General features: G+C 42.6%; 1 protein-coding gene across 3 annotated transcripts in view; it reads left to right on the top strand.

Annotated features, from left to right (window-relative positions):
- LOC147697185 (interleukin-5 receptor subunit alpha-like) overlaps window positions 1-13027 on the top strand; it is a 360931-nt gene extending 347904 nt beyond the window's left edge. For 2 of the 3 annotated variants that reach the window (XM_086934250.1, XM_086934252.1), the window contains one exon: window positions 7638-13027. In XM_086934250.1, the coding sequence (XP_086790376.1) occupies window positions 7638-7727 (90 nt within the window). In that variant the 3' untranslated portion in view covers window positions 7728-13027. The remainder of the gene's footprint in view (window positions 1-7637) is intronic. The other variant, XM_086934251.1, reaches the window with a different exon arrangement.
- The last annotated feature ends 2388 nt before the right edge of the window (window positions 13028-15415 follow it).

Raw genomic sequence — 15415 nt, 5'->3', positions numbered from 1 at the left:
TTTTCAGATTTTCAAAATCATTGGGAAAATGCAAACCAAACACCTTCTCAGGATGGATGGAGATAGTGACTGAGCCAAAATTCTCTATAACCAGATAAAAGACACTAAGTACATAACCTTTTATCAAGTGCCGCCTCAGAGGTGACTATAAAGTGATACACCTTACTGTAGGTAACACCCATATATGACTGGTGCAGAAGCAGCAACAGCACCATGATCAAAATGAGTTTCTGTTTCACGATAAAGTACAAGGTACCATATTAGGCCTGATGCAGGAATACCCATAAGTCATGAAACCCTGGTTGTCAGTATTTCATGTGTGTGGGAATACCAGACCATTATGAGATATCCCCTGGGAAAAGAGAAAAAATATGTGAGGATCAGTGTTTGCATGGAAATTACCAAATTATAGTCCCCATTTTCAAATTGTTTCTCAAACGCGCATTTTCCTAGCTATCTGCAAGTGAAATGTCCAGAGGTGAATATATCACTGATTTAGGGGTCAATTCCGATTCCGGAAACAAATCCATACGACGATTCGTATTCGTAGCCGTTTCCGTAGGAATCGTCCTAATACGTCCAAATCGTGTGGTACGATCCATTGCGAGAAAATACGTCTGAATTATTGTGAACCGTACGAAAATGAAGGGTAAATCCGTACGACATCGACCCGCACAGTGAACCGTACGATTCGTAAAAATGCGTAACGACCCGCCATGTACGATCCGTAACGGGGAATCAGTACGCGATTCGTACAGTAAACGTCACGTATGAGCAATTTGTACGGAGGGAAACACTATCACATACGCACCGTACCCCTAAAATCAAGGGGTGTACGCACGGGATGAACGCATAGGGTGTACGCACCGTACACCTGTGACCTTGGGGTATAAGAACCGTACCCCTACGGTCCGTACACCTACAATCATGGGGTGTATGCACGGGAACATACGCACCATACCCCTGAAATCCTGGGGTGTATGCACCGTACCCCGATTCACCTTACCCCTGTACTGATGGAGTGTACGCACCGTACCCGGGGGGGTTCGTTTCATACGCATTTTGAGGTGAAATCTGCTTTTACGGACGTTTTAAGCTCCCGTAGAAAAAGAGTTGTACGGAGTGTTGTCAATACGATTCGTACTTGCTGGGTCGGGAAATGCAGCTTCGATCCGTATGGACATTGCGTACTGCACGTTCCGAATGCGATTCGTACGGATTAGTGAGTTGTACGATCTTCGGTACAATTTGTACGGAGAACTGCTTTGGGTACACACCATACTACATCGTACGTACGGGTACGGTTCTGCATACACTTCGTATGGGAAAAAAGCTCTGTACGGCTATTTGGAGGGCAATTTACCGAATCGGAAACAGTATTTTTCCCTCCCCTTTTTAGGTCAAGCCTACAAGACAGTACGGGCTGTCTGTTAGCTTAAATACCAATTGTCAGCTTACAGTGGACAAGAAAGCACCCACTGCTTACCATTTTATTTATTTATTTATATTTAAATTTATAATGCGCTCAGCTACCCGCAGTGGGTTTCCCGGCGCGAGAGATAGACTGAAGAAGAAAAACAGACTCAACAACAGCACCGTAAATCAATCAAGGCATCGAGAAAATCATTGAAAAAGTATAGTTTTCAATTTTTTCCTAAAACAGAATAGGTTAGTCTCTGATTTCAAAGTGACGGGTAGCGCGTTCCAGTATTTGGGGCCTAGATGGGAGAAGGCCCGGCCCCCCATCCTTGCAAGTTTGAATCTTGGAACAACGTAGTCGCAGTTGGCAGAAGATCTTAATGTGCGACTGGGCTTGTAGGGTTGGACAAGACTCTGCAAGTATTTTGGGGCCGAACCCTGCTTGATTTTAAAAAGATAACACAGGGCTTTGAATTTAATACGGCTAGAGACCCTGAGCCAGTGTAGATCGCGAAGAGCTTGTGAGGCCGATGATCTCCTCTGGATGTTACAGAGAAGTTGGGCCGACGAATTTCGAACAACCTGGAGTTTGTTGATGGTAGCAGCGTCGGCGCCGAGATAGAGGACATTACCTTAGTCCAGGCGAGATGTAGTAACGCCCGGACAACGGTTCTCCTGGTGGCATGAGGCAGCATCCACAGAATTTTCTGGAGCCATCGTAAGGTGCAAAACAGATGGCGGCCACCTTAGTGGCCTGCTGTCTCATAGAGAGTTTTTCGTCTATGAGAAATCCGAGATTGTGGACCACAGAGGTTGACTGGGGGAGGGGTCCCATATCACTGGGCCAATGTTGCGGGCCCCAAAGATCTTTATGCTTCCCTAAAATGAGGATCTCGGTTTTGTCACCGTTTAGTTTGAGGAGATGCCTTTGTATCCACTCAGCTATACGTGACAATCCGGTCTTCAGGATCGATACACTGTTGCACTCATTGCTGGAAAGAGAAAAAACAATTTGGGTGTCATCAGCGTATAAAAAAATGGTCAGCCCAGCGTCCTCCGCGATTGTAGCCAGGGGTCTAACGTAGATGTTAAACAGTGAGGGGCTGAGTATAGACCCCTGCGGAATGCCATACGCCGATGGACATGTGGCAGATGTGGCTTTTGTGGAGAAGACCTTGAAAGTGCGCTCACTTAAAAAGGAGGCAATCCAGGCTAACGCAGGACCGTCCACTCCCAGGGACCGTAGAGAATTCAAAAGGATGGAATGGGACACGGTATCGAACGCCGCACTCAGATCCAAAAGGATGAGTGCAGATGTTTCCCCGCGGTCGATACCATGTCGTAGACTCTTCGTCACCCCGAGTAGAACGGTCTCAGTGGAATAATGCGCACGAAAGCCAGACTGGGAAGGGTGTAAAAATCCCGAGCTTTCCACAAGATGGTTTAACTGAGTATTAACATGCCTTTCTAACACTTTTGAGAGGACAGGCAACAAGGATATGGGTCTAAAGTTGGCGAGATTAGACACATCGGCTCCTACTTTTTTTAGGAGAGGGACAACCATTGCGTTTTTCCAATCCTGTAACACATGAGACTCTGTTAATGATGCATTTAAGAGTCTCATGAGAACCCGCCGGGGTTCAAGATCCAGTAGTTTGAGAATTTTCGCAGGTACAGGATCACGAGGTTAGCCAGATCTTACACTGCTCAGGCAGGAGAAGAACGAGGTATCGTCAAACAGTTGCCAGTTTGTGACCTTCGCTGTTGAAAGTGGCGGTTCGATTCCTGCAACTTGTCCCGATTGATGTTCATTTACTGTCAAGGGAGCGCTCATAGAATCGTATATGCGCTCAACCTTGGCAATGAAGAATTTCGCAATAGAGTTACACTGAGCTTCCTCTAAAGCTGAGGGTGTCGGGATAACATTGGTTGGCTTTTTGTACTTGTGTCCTTCCGCTCCTCACTTATGAGGCACTACTTTATTTTTGGGTAAGCTGTCAACGTAAGTGCATGTGTTTTCAAGCTGTCTCCCTCGAATACTGCTCTTCCCCCTCTACCACGTTCTGTATTGCTCTCTCTGGCCTGTGTGTTCCCTCCTGCCCTCTTCCGTGTTATCCTCTCCTCCGTGTGCTTCTCCCCTGTGTTGCTTTCTCACCCATGCACTTCCCCCCAACAGCCCAATGTTCCTTTAGACCACGGGTAGTCATAGTATGGCCCGCGGGCCGCCAGCAGCCCGGCAAGCCTTCCTTGGTGACCCGCCAACCTTGCAGACAGAACCTGTTGTTTTTTTTTTTTTTAGAGTGTCAGCAAACATTGCTGCAGGAGCGCATACTCCAAGAGACTCTGCTCTATGCCTGTCGGGTCGGGCGATTCCAGGGATAGGCAGAGTGGAGCTGCAGGGTTGCTGAGAAGAGGTGAAATACAATAAAGCCTCATTAGCAGTAAATGGTCTTTTAAAGACCTGTGAAGTACGCGGGTGTGGCTGTGTGTGCGCACGGGCTGACACACGTGGAGTGAGGTGACAGAGGGTGAAACTGGATGGCAATCTGGAAAGGAAATCGGGGGCTGTTGTATAATGAAGGGGTAAATTGCTAACTTGGTATTAAGTGTGTCAGAAAGTAGCATGAAATAATCATATCATTGCCAAAGCCAACTAGGTGATGCTGCATGTGGCCCTGCATTTCACTGAGATTTTCCATTAAAAAGAGTCATGCAAGCTATGTCAGTGTGTCCTGTTAAAAATGAAGGGGAGGATAGAGCAAAAAACTAGAAAAGAGACAATACATGGAGAAACGCAGTCACAGGCAGGAAAATAAGGTAAAGAAAAAGAGGGACACAGATGAAGAGAAAAGAGACGGTAGAAGAGAGAAACAGAAACAGAATGAGAGAATTAGAGAGAGAAAAGTTTTTTTCCAGTTATAGCCCATCAACAACAACAAGTAACATGATCACAGACATAGCAATCGCCAATTGGAACATGAACATGATGGTATGTAGAATTTGAAAGTGAGCACAAACAAAAGTCCTGTGTTTTAGGGCAATTCATTATATGCGCTTTAATCCAAGCTGTGAAATCACAGGGTGACAGAGGACAGCAGGGTGTGAGAGCCGGGTGAGGTGACTGGGGACAGCAGGGTGTGAGAGAAGGGTGAGGTGACAGAGGGCAGAATGGTGTGAGAGCGGGTGAGGTGACAGAGGGCAGCAGGGAGTGAGAACCGGGTGAGGTGACGGAGGGCAGCAGACAGAGGGAGACCAAGGTAGGAGGGCGACAGACAGAGGGAGACGGAGGGAGACAGAGAGAGGGAGACAGAGAGACAGAGAGAGAGAAAGAGAGAAAGAGGGAGAGAGAGAGATAGAGGGAGGGAGGCAGAGAGAGGGAGGGAGAGATAGAGAGAGAGAGAGAGAGAGAGAGAGAGAGAGAGAGAGAGAGAGAGAGAGAAATGTGTGTATGGTGGGTCTGGTGGCTCAGTGGACAAAGGCATCCGCTGCAGGGGCCTGTGTTCAACCTCAAGGTCACATTATTTTTCCTCTAGCCCCGCCCCTTCCCCCACTGACCCCGCCCCCACCGGTGCAGCCCTCGGCCACAAACCACACTGTAAATTTGGCCCCCGAGAAAAAGTTTGTGAGTACCCATGCTTTAGACCATGTACTTCTTGATTCCACCCTGCACTCCTCTCTTTCGCCCTTGTTGGTTGCCCCCCCGCATTGCTTTCCCCAACCATGCCCTCCATGTCCCTTTCACTCTCCCCACCCTCCGTGTTGCTTTTGCCTCTCTGTGTTGTTTCACCGTCCCCGTATTGCTTCTTTCCCCACCAGCACCCTCTGTGTTGCTTCCCTCCGTGCATCGCAAAGAAGAAAAAAAACCTTTGTGCTACATTTTTCATTAATGATCTAACTCAGATTGGTAAATAAAAAGAAAAACAGTGCCCATTTCATTTTTTTGGCATGCGCAAGTTTGTTGCACGTGCCTAAACGAGATGGCTGATAGCTTTGCATCTTCGTTTTATTGTTTATTATTTAGCCATCCTTCACAGCATCGGGAATGGTGTACAGCCTCCCTAAAAACCAATGGCAAAGCCAATAGATCTGAATCGTGAGACCTATTTGGTTTTGCCAATGCTTGTTTAGAGGACACATCAGATACCGCTGCCAACTTGGCTCACTTTCTGCAATAGTAAATCGACCTGTCCCTAAGAAATGTCCACATTCTGATTCTTTAAAATAGGATTTGGAACTTCCTCTCATAAATGTTACTTTTTGCAACTGTAACTTAGACTCATGCCTACAAAATGTTTTTCGAAACAGGACCTAACCTAATTCAAAGGCAGGTTTCTGTTTCCAGGGTAGGTTAAACTTGTAGAACGTGAATTTGAGCTATTACATCCCAAAAACTGATTCACGGAATCCACAAAGCTTAATATTTGTACCTCTCATTCCACTAGAGATGACATTGTCTATGTTGGTGGAATTTCCTGCATTTTTTAAAGTTAGTAGAGGGATGGGGGGGTGGCAATTCCCGGAGAAGTGGCCCTTAGAATATTGGGTTAACCCACAAAGTTGTGGGTATTCCAAAACATTTCCCATATCTTTTCCCACTTAGTTGCTCACTTAAGTACAGTCCTGAAAAGGTTTGGATGAAGTATGCAAATGATATGAAAAAGTACTTCAAACAGCCCCATATTTTCAAAGGGAATAGGAAATAGCTTTTCTCTGCATGGAAAAAAACTTTGAGTGAAGAATGAAGAAAATAATTAGATATGCAAAAGCGCATTTCCGTCATGCTTACTCCAACAGACAATCTATAAATGTAAGTGCAGGGGAGAAGGATAATAACAGAAATCTATGAGAAAATGCAGATTTTTGAGACATACTCATTGAATGTCTTTGTGTAATTCCCAAAAAAGGAAATCCTTGCAAATCTTTGCTACATGCTTTCATCTTTCTTTTAATATGTTACCCCATTAGATTCAAAGGCGTAAAGACAATAGGCCCAATTCACAGAACTAACTTGAAACAAAATCCTAAACTTACTACCATTTTGGTATTCACAGAAGGCACTAACTCATTTTGGTATTCACAGAAGGCACTTACTCATTTCGGTATTCACAGAAGTTAGGAATCCTAACTTTAAGACTCCTAAACTGAGAAAAATCCTTATTTTAAGACTTTCGGTATTCGCAGAAGGCATTTAGGAGTCCTAAAGTTAGGAGTCCTAACTTTACTACTCCAAAACTGAAAACAATCCTAATGTTAAGACTTTCGGTATTCAAAGAAGGCATTTAGGAGTCCTAAAGTTAGGAGTCCTCAGTTTACTACTCCTAAACTGAGAAAAAGCCTAACTTTAAGACTTTCGGTATTCACAGAAGGCATTTAGGAGTCCTAAAGTTAGGACTCCTAACTTCTGTGAATACCGAAATGAGTAAGTGTCTTCTGTGAATACCAAAATGAGAAAGTGCTTTCTGTGAATACAAAAATGGTAGTAAGTTTAGGATTTTGTCCTAAGTTAGTTCTGTGAATAGGGCCCATAATCAGTACCACCAGTCTTCAGCAAGGTGGATTCCAGGTATAAATGAAGTTATGCAGTTAGCATTGACAAGTAAAAGACAAACATTTGTTTTTCTTTTGTTTTCTCGCTCTAAGTGTGCTGGGTATGCCCAGACTGGGTCCTGGGCTTACTTTTTCAATGGATTCGAGCCAGCCTGGCGGATGAGGGGTGTTACCCCGGAACCATTCCCAGGATGCTGGTTTCTGGTCCATGTAGGACCTGGCATGGCAGTTCAGGCTGACTGTTCCCATGAGGAGCACGATCAAGACTGATTTGCATATGGCTGGGTCTAAACTGGGGTGGCACGGTGAGCAAAAGAATGATTGAATTAACTCAGATCTTTTGACTGGGGGTGATTGTTTGGTTTGTTATGCATTCCGCCCATCATTTGTATCATTTGTGTGTCTTTTGCTTTGATAACATTGACAAAGCAGAAATTAAAAAAGGTATTATGTTCACAATTAGACAACTTGCCGTTCAAAATGACCAGTCTTTTAATTTAGTTTACCAGTTTTATAATTAATGTAACTTAATAAACAATAAAATGAGGAAATTGTAGTTTTAGGCTGAAACAGTGCTTCAATAAACTGTAATTTCCTCGAGAATTCCTGTAACCATAAAAATAAAATTGATGATTTGACCAAATTAAGGGTGATTTATTTTTATATTTCAGGTTAGCCAGAAGGATATCTTTGAATACTATGGAGAAGATGAAAATGAAGACATTACTAGAGTTGAGTTTGAAAAAGTACCACTCAATTAGAGAAAACAAAATGACCCTGCAGTCATAGTCTGAAAAAATGTGTTCTGTTTCACAATTTTCAGTATTGCACCAAGGTTCCTGCACCAGAAAGCTTTGTATTTCTCATCAAGTACCTCTAAGCGAAGATATATTTTACTCGATAATTAGGCTGTGGTAATGCCTGTGAGAACAACATCTTCAAAAGACTCTGGCATGATACACAACTTTGAATCTTGAAGAACATTCAGGTTTCTAGTTCAATCAAACTATGGGACAATTTCAGCATCCTTACAGACTTTGCTTATTTCTTTATTGTTGGTCAATCATATTGTAGTGGAGCTTTTGTATAGCAATTCATACTCCTGAGGAGGCCGCAAAGCACTCCAGTGTTCATCAGTTCTTCCTTTTGGAAGTGTATGGTTGGAAAGCTGGCGGATGTGGTAAGTCAAACACACAAAAGGTGATGTGGCCCAGAGTAATTACCAGTGACTAAGATTAATTCAAGTATTCATTTCAGTTTGAAAGCTATATTCGATCATTCAAAAGACAATCATAAAAGCACACAAGTTAATACATACATTAAAAACAATTCATATAAAATACGAGATTTAGTCAATTGCACAAGGCGGGGGGGGTAAGAGCGGCATAACAGTAATCAATACAGAAGAAGATACACTCACGGTTAAGACATGAATTCCATGCTTTTCCTAGCGGACACTGATTTTAAAATAAATGTAGCGGTATAAAAGCAGACATCCGGATCATCACGAGCAAATAAAAATCTCATGGCTGTTATAGCAGTAGACACAGAGTATTTCTTAAAAAGGGGTTTAAGATAAACAATACGGAGATATAAATACAAGGGGCAGATTAACAGAAAGTGCAACGTGCTCTGTTTAGTGGTGCCGTCACATGGACAGGGTGTTGTCGTATGTTTTTTCATCTGAGGGATAGCCACCAAGTTATGAACAATGCCCAATCTCAACCGAGTAAGAACATACTGGTGAGATTGCTTAGTGACTACTTTAAGATATTTAGAAAAGCCATAACCTGCCATGTTGTTAGAATTGTAAAATACATGGGTGGTAAACTGGCGACTGGCTTCAAGTATTCAATTCATCACTTTTCTGCATATTTCATTGGCTGTTGTACGGCCTATAAGGGAGATGCTGACTAACGTGTATGAGTTTTTATGGCATGCTCCAAAGATGATGCGGCTTGCGGTGTTGCACATATGCCTGAAGTGTATGAGGGAACAGGCACAGCTTCAATTACATATTTACCGGGTTTTATACATCATAGTCTGCATCTTGTGTTTGCAATGAGTTGAACAGCCAGGCCTTTAATGGCTTCTGAAATCGGGGATTATTGTCAACACACCTTATTCATGAGATAATTGACTTCTAGAGTTTGAAACTCTAGACAGAGAAGGAGGGTGTACCAGCTCAGGTCTTTTTGAATGGAGAGATAATCAATAAGAGGACAAGTCTTGAGCAGAGATATCTTGTGTGGGGCGATAGGTCTGGAGTTTTTGTCGACAGGAGAGTTATCCAGTCCCATGGATTGCTCGTGAGCCATGCATATTGTTTTAAAGATGATCCTTCCCGATATGGGAAACCAGTGTAGGGAAAAGAGGCTAGGTGCGATGTGGATCCACATTCGAAATTTGAGCAATAGTCTGCCAGCTTTGTTTTGTATTCTCTGTAATTTCCAGTTAACATAGGTGTTCCAAGATAGCATCAATCAACATAGTCAATCTCATCATGTGCAACCTATATTTAGCCACTTAGATTAGTTGTGGTACAAGTGTTAGTTTTAAATCTAAGGTCCCTCCTAAGTTCTTCACTCCAGGCGATTATAGAATAGGGGTCTCAGTTGTGGGGGTAGAATGCAGCACACTTGGAAAGAGGAAATAACAAGGAAAAATAAAGATATTTCTCCTTGTTGCGCTTCACTTGGGAAGGTGTAGCATTTTGAGACATTGCAAGGTTTACAAGCCTTTGTAAATCAGGGAATGTGCCAAAATCCATGGGTGGATTCATAGGAATACCCATGCTCCACCCTTGGAACACCTCCCGAGTTAAAATATAACATAACGCAGCGCAAGTAGCTGCCATGCATTACATTTCTTTACAAAGCCACGCAAATATCACTGGAGCCTTTGTGTTTTCTTTACGTGACTCAAGGACAACGCAAAGGCTTCATTAATATGGGCCCCAGTGATCAATTCTTAGCATTTCCTAATGTACATACATCAAGATTAGCCCACATGCATTTAATTTTTTTCACTAAAAGAGAGCACATGCAAAAATAAATCACAGGGAAACGTGTTTTTCTTGCTGAAGGTTTAGTATTTAGAAAGGGGTCTAGTTAAAAAACCTGGCTGTTGAATATACATTTTCCACTGTGATAATTTGCTTTGTAGGTAGAAAAAGACAAGTGTGATTTAAAATGTAGTGTTTTTGGACCTAATTAACAAGAATTTCTGTGAGTAATTGTTACTTGTGCCTCACTCAGGTGCAACTTACTCTTAAAGTTCCAGGAGGAAGACTCAATTACTCATGGAAACAAGTTATGTAAATTGGACCCTTCTTATTTCTGCTTCAAATCCCATGTATTTCTGCTTCACGCTTCGTGAATTTTTGTCTTGAGTAGTGGTTCTAAGACTATTGGCAGGAGCCGATTTCAGTAACCATTTTCATGCACATAGCCAGGTAATGATATAGATGCTACTAACTACACAGACAGACTAGACAGAGATTTGTGTACCAGTACTCGTAAAAACTGCTCGAGTGACAATCACTTAACAAATTCCTGAGGCTCCATCCCAATTTCTCTTCGGTTTGTCCCATGCCATCATACCTCACCTGAAAGCAACCAAAAAAGCATGCCTTTGTAAGTGCCACTTTGTCACAAGATATGTTGAATGCTATTGAAGATGCAGTAGACAGGTTGGCTCCCAGTATGGTGGTCATTTAGAGGTGAGTGGAAGAGGGTCATATGCACAAAATCGTGAGGTGCCTTGTTAACCCAACTCATGGTTCCTCCAAGAGGCATGCCAGTCTAGGGTAGGTAAATATACAAAACTGTCCTTCACTTGGCTTGTGGTTTGCCTGTCATGAACAATGTGATGGGAGGAATATTTTTATACAAGTCTAACCACTGGTAATCGCTCGAAGTACCATTCCAATCCATTGTTCTTTTGCTCACCATGCCACTTCAGTTTGGATCCAATCATAGGCAAATCAGTGTTGACCCTCCTCCAATAGGAACAGTCCAACCTAAACTGCTAATCCAGGTCCTCTCTGGACCAGAATGCATGTAACCCAAGAACGGTTTTCCCTGGATAGGGGCTCTTCAGTCAGGTGTAGCTTGGTTCCAGTAGCACAGCGAGCACCTATTTCCATATGCTGCCGCCAGCATAAAGCACCAGACATTCCCTACACCTTTATCACATTGTTGCAGCATCTTTTCATCACTGATTTTCTCCTTTGTCACTATTTTATCTGGCTTTTACTTTTGCCTTCTTTCTTTTGCGTCACATGCTCTGCATGAAAATAAAATAAGTGCATGTACCTAAAAATGGGTGCCGCTGGGCCCTAGCTGCAATTAGCAACCCTGATATTCAGCAGTGCAGCAGAAGACTCCTAAGAAATAAAATCCCTCTCCCCTGCACTTATTTTGCAAATGAAGCACAAGGTGTAAGGGACTCACCACACCCAACCATAGTGCTCTTTCACTACTTTAATAGGGGTCAGAAGGGCTCACTTTCATTGCTTACATTAGAGCCAATGGCTTCCATGCTGTGCCACTGGAGAATGTATCTGGGTCCTGCTCCAATCTTATTGTATTTATTTTATTTCCATCAAGGGGTTGTGACCCATCCCCCCAAATAAATGCATTCTTGGCTTGGTAGTTGGGTCTGGGGATCTGAGTCGGTTTGCCGTGTATATGTTGAATATTCTCATTGTGTGCCAAGTATAAAAGACAAAATAGAGAGAGAGCGAGAGAGAGAGCGAGAGAGAGAGAGAGAGAAAGAGAGCGAGATTGAGACATCTAGTGGCTGAATTTCAAAATGTGACACCAAATAGCCTGGAATCAATATGGGCTTCCCAGCTTTCCCACATTATGTGATCCTAGGCAAATATTGAGCCACCTTTTTCTTTATTATCACGTATGAGAGCACCTTTAAAGACTTGAATTCCAGATGTGAGCTGTACAAGCACCTCCTTTGTTGGATTTATTATACTATAATGTTGCTCCATCTATATTAAGAATCTAGGCCATGTTTAGGCTTTACAGGACTACTGACTTACCTTTTAGGTCACTAACGTCATTGTTGTTGGGGGGCAAGCCATTAATGTTTCTTGGTTCATGCACATACAAAGGTGGCAGTGGTTAAATTGACCAGCTTGCACATCACAAATTCAAAGTAAGTAATAAAACAGTAAATGTAATGTGTACTCAGATAGACAAAAAACACTGTGCCACTCACCTAGTGATGACAAATATATGAAAGAAGACCTTCAAATATACATAATACAACAGTGTATCCCGAGCACCACACAATTAGAGTATCTTGGTCTGGCAGTATTGGAGGTCCAAAGGCTTTATTTTTAAGACATTAAGGATTTAGTAACAGACTGGCAGGAGGCGAGTGAGTGCCCTAGAGAGGTCGCCATGTGCTCCAGATTTTGTCTTGTGCAGCTTAAGATCCTTCATCGCACGTATTATCCGCGCACTCACCTGTTCTCCTGGGGCAGGGCACTCACGGCGCTATGCGTATGGGGATGCGGGGAGGAAGAGACCTTTATACACATATTGTGGAGCTGTCCTGAGGTGTCCCGGTTTCGGAGGGGAGTCACAGAGATTATGTCAGAGGTAGTGGGGAAGCCTGTGCCACTAGACCTGAAATGGTTCTTAAATGATCAGAGGTGAGGCCGACTGGTCCAGATACATAGTACTATGGTTGGCTTTGTCGGCGGGCATGGCGAAGCCCAATATCGCAAGGAATTGGGGGATGCCCTCACCCCTGTAGGTGGAGGAATGGAAACAGGATCTTGATTGGTGCCAGAGGGCCGAGGAAACAGTGTATAAAAGTAGGGGTTGTGACAAAAAGTGTGGTCGCCGTGGTGGAGGTATAGAGGGCTGGGTGTGGGGGATTAGCGATGTGATGGGTTATCACACCTGATAACTCTGTATTTGAAGGTGTTGTCTCCAGTTCTCTGTATTTGTTACCTGATGTACTTGTGGCAATTGCTAATGTATGGCATGGTCTCTCAAGCTTGTTAATAAAAAGTGTTTTTATGTTTTTTTTTTAAGGATTTAGTAACACACAAATTGGAGTCCAAAGATGAAAAACCCCTTTCAATGTTGTAGGTCAAAAGGATTTATTTTCAAGACATTAAGGATTCAGTAACAAACAAGTTGAAATCCAAATATTGAACAGGGGACATGTGTTTCGTCGTTTGAAGACTTTTTTAAGTTTGTTAATTTAAAAATACACATACTTTATACACTGTTAAATACAAGTAGCTACATATAGTGACATTTAGTTCTTTCTTTCTGAATTTACCCTTCACTAAGTCAAAAAGAACAAGTGTAAAAAGAAAAGAAAAAATGGAAAAGAAAAGTTCACGCGCGAGAAGCCAAGGCTACAGTTTTAAAGGATGACCGGAGGAAGCAAAGCAGGCCTTCAGCGTGACCCCCAAAAACAAACAATTTCCCAATAAAGAGTGTTTAGAGTAATAAGAAGCAAAGACCCAAAGCCTTCATGGTTATATTCAGGAAGATTTCAAAGGGAACATGCACCAGGGTAACCCGAAAAGACAGTCCTTATCAAGAAAAACTCAGGCTGGAATTTGAAATCCAGAAACAGGAAATAAAAAGACAGGGAGCCTTCTTAAAGAGTTGGCACAAAATCAGAGCTGGTGATTCAGGGACCTTGAACAACCAACTCTGGCTAGAGTTGTCCCGCACTGGAAAATTGTCAGCCAACGTCTACCTTCAGAACTCCCTGCAGGCCCTCGGTCTGGCAGAAGCTTGGAACACTCCAATGGCTCATCTGGTTTTAAAAAAAATAGTAACAAAATCGACTAGGCTCAGATCGGTTATAGAGAACAAGAATTCAGTATCCAAGAGAGCTCATGGCTGGGTCATGCTTAACAACTATGAAGTTCTAAAACCTCAGCCCTACCTCAAGGTCGGAACCAAGCTTGAGACTAAAGAAAAATGTCCTAGGCTACCGCTGGGAGTCGGCCCGATCAACTTGTATGCCACCGTGGGAAAGAAGGGTGGCGATCATTTTTGCCGTCTGTGTGCGAATTACACTGAGACTTTGATTCATATTATATGCACATGCAAGAAGCTAGATGACATACCAAAAAGTCTGTTAAAACCACTATTTAAGCAGCATGGAGTAAGGACCTGCAGACAGGCATGGATTATGTGTTTTAATCCCTGCTTAGTGCAGCTACACTGTCACCTCCCAAAATTCTTTGATCCGATAGCACTGAGACTGAAAAACTCTTGCTTCCAACAGTAGAGACCTACTATAGACTACAGTAGACACTGAACTTGACCACTCCGCTGGTTTTAAAACTACGCAGTTCATATAATGACTGCAAATAGGCCTACAATCCTGTGTCAACAGTGCTATTATAATTGGAACAATTTTATGTCTTTTAATTACAAAACAAAAGGACCTTTTAATCTTGTACTCATTTTTAATTGTTTTACTTAATGTAACTTTTTTTATATCAGCCTATAATGTTCTGAATGCAACGGTTTTAATTAATCATGCATAATAAACTACCTACCTACCACTTATAAAGAAAAACCCAGAAATAATGACCCAATTCTGTGAATTCAAATACAATAACAAATATATACCTTATTGGTCTCAATAGGAAAGGAGCAAATCTACTCCAATAACACCTGGTATAGAAAGTCGAGAAATCCTGAGAGCCCCGATGACGAAAGAAGAAATATTCAATCAACAACTAAGTCAAAAAAACAACAATGTGGTCAAAACATGCTAATGGTACAATGTGTCCAGTACACTGGAAGGAGAAGAGACAACTATAAACATCCAAAAGAAATAATTACATTTTTGACACAGCCTATACTTTCCATGAAAAAATATAACAAAGTTACCCACAAAAACCTTGTGTAAGTGACGGTTTGTGACGATTAACGCTTAGTTATAACAGTATGGGGCAGATTTACAAGCACCTTGCGCCATTTTTTAGTCATTTTTCCCATGTTAAAAATGACGCAAAAGTGGTGCAAGGGGCTTGTAAATCTGCCCCTATGAGTTTAAAATTCAGGCACACAACCAAATGCCACCATTCTGAATGTAAGGAGAACCACCCCAAAGTTCAGAGAGCAGGCTGTTGTGTAGAAGGCTATGATAAGCTTGTACTAAAAAAATCACAGTAGCTACAAAAATTAAAGAAAACACATTGTAAAATTCATGTATGGCGCCGTACCAGCCCTCTTAGTTCGCTCACACATATTAGGTCAAAGCAAAGCTTACTGACACTGTCGGATATCCGGTCAGTTTCGACACTTGTGGAGCGCAGTCAAATCCTGGCCCTCTAAAAAAGGGAATGGTTCACAGACAGTGAAGAAGGACTGACGCAAACAGTCGCCATAATAAACTGAGCACCATATTGATCGCATCAGTTAACCGAGATTAAGCGGATTCG

The sequence above is a fragment of the Lissotriton vulgaris genome, chromosome 8 (genome assembly GCF_964263255.1).
Source record: "Lissotriton vulgaris chromosome 8, aLisVul1.2, whole genome shotgun sequence".
Taxonomy (NCBI): domain Eukaryota; kingdom Metazoa; phylum Chordata; class Amphibia; order Caudata; family Salamandridae; genus Lissotriton; species Lissotriton vulgaris.
This window is presented reverse-complemented; position numbering and strand designations above follow the sequence as displayed.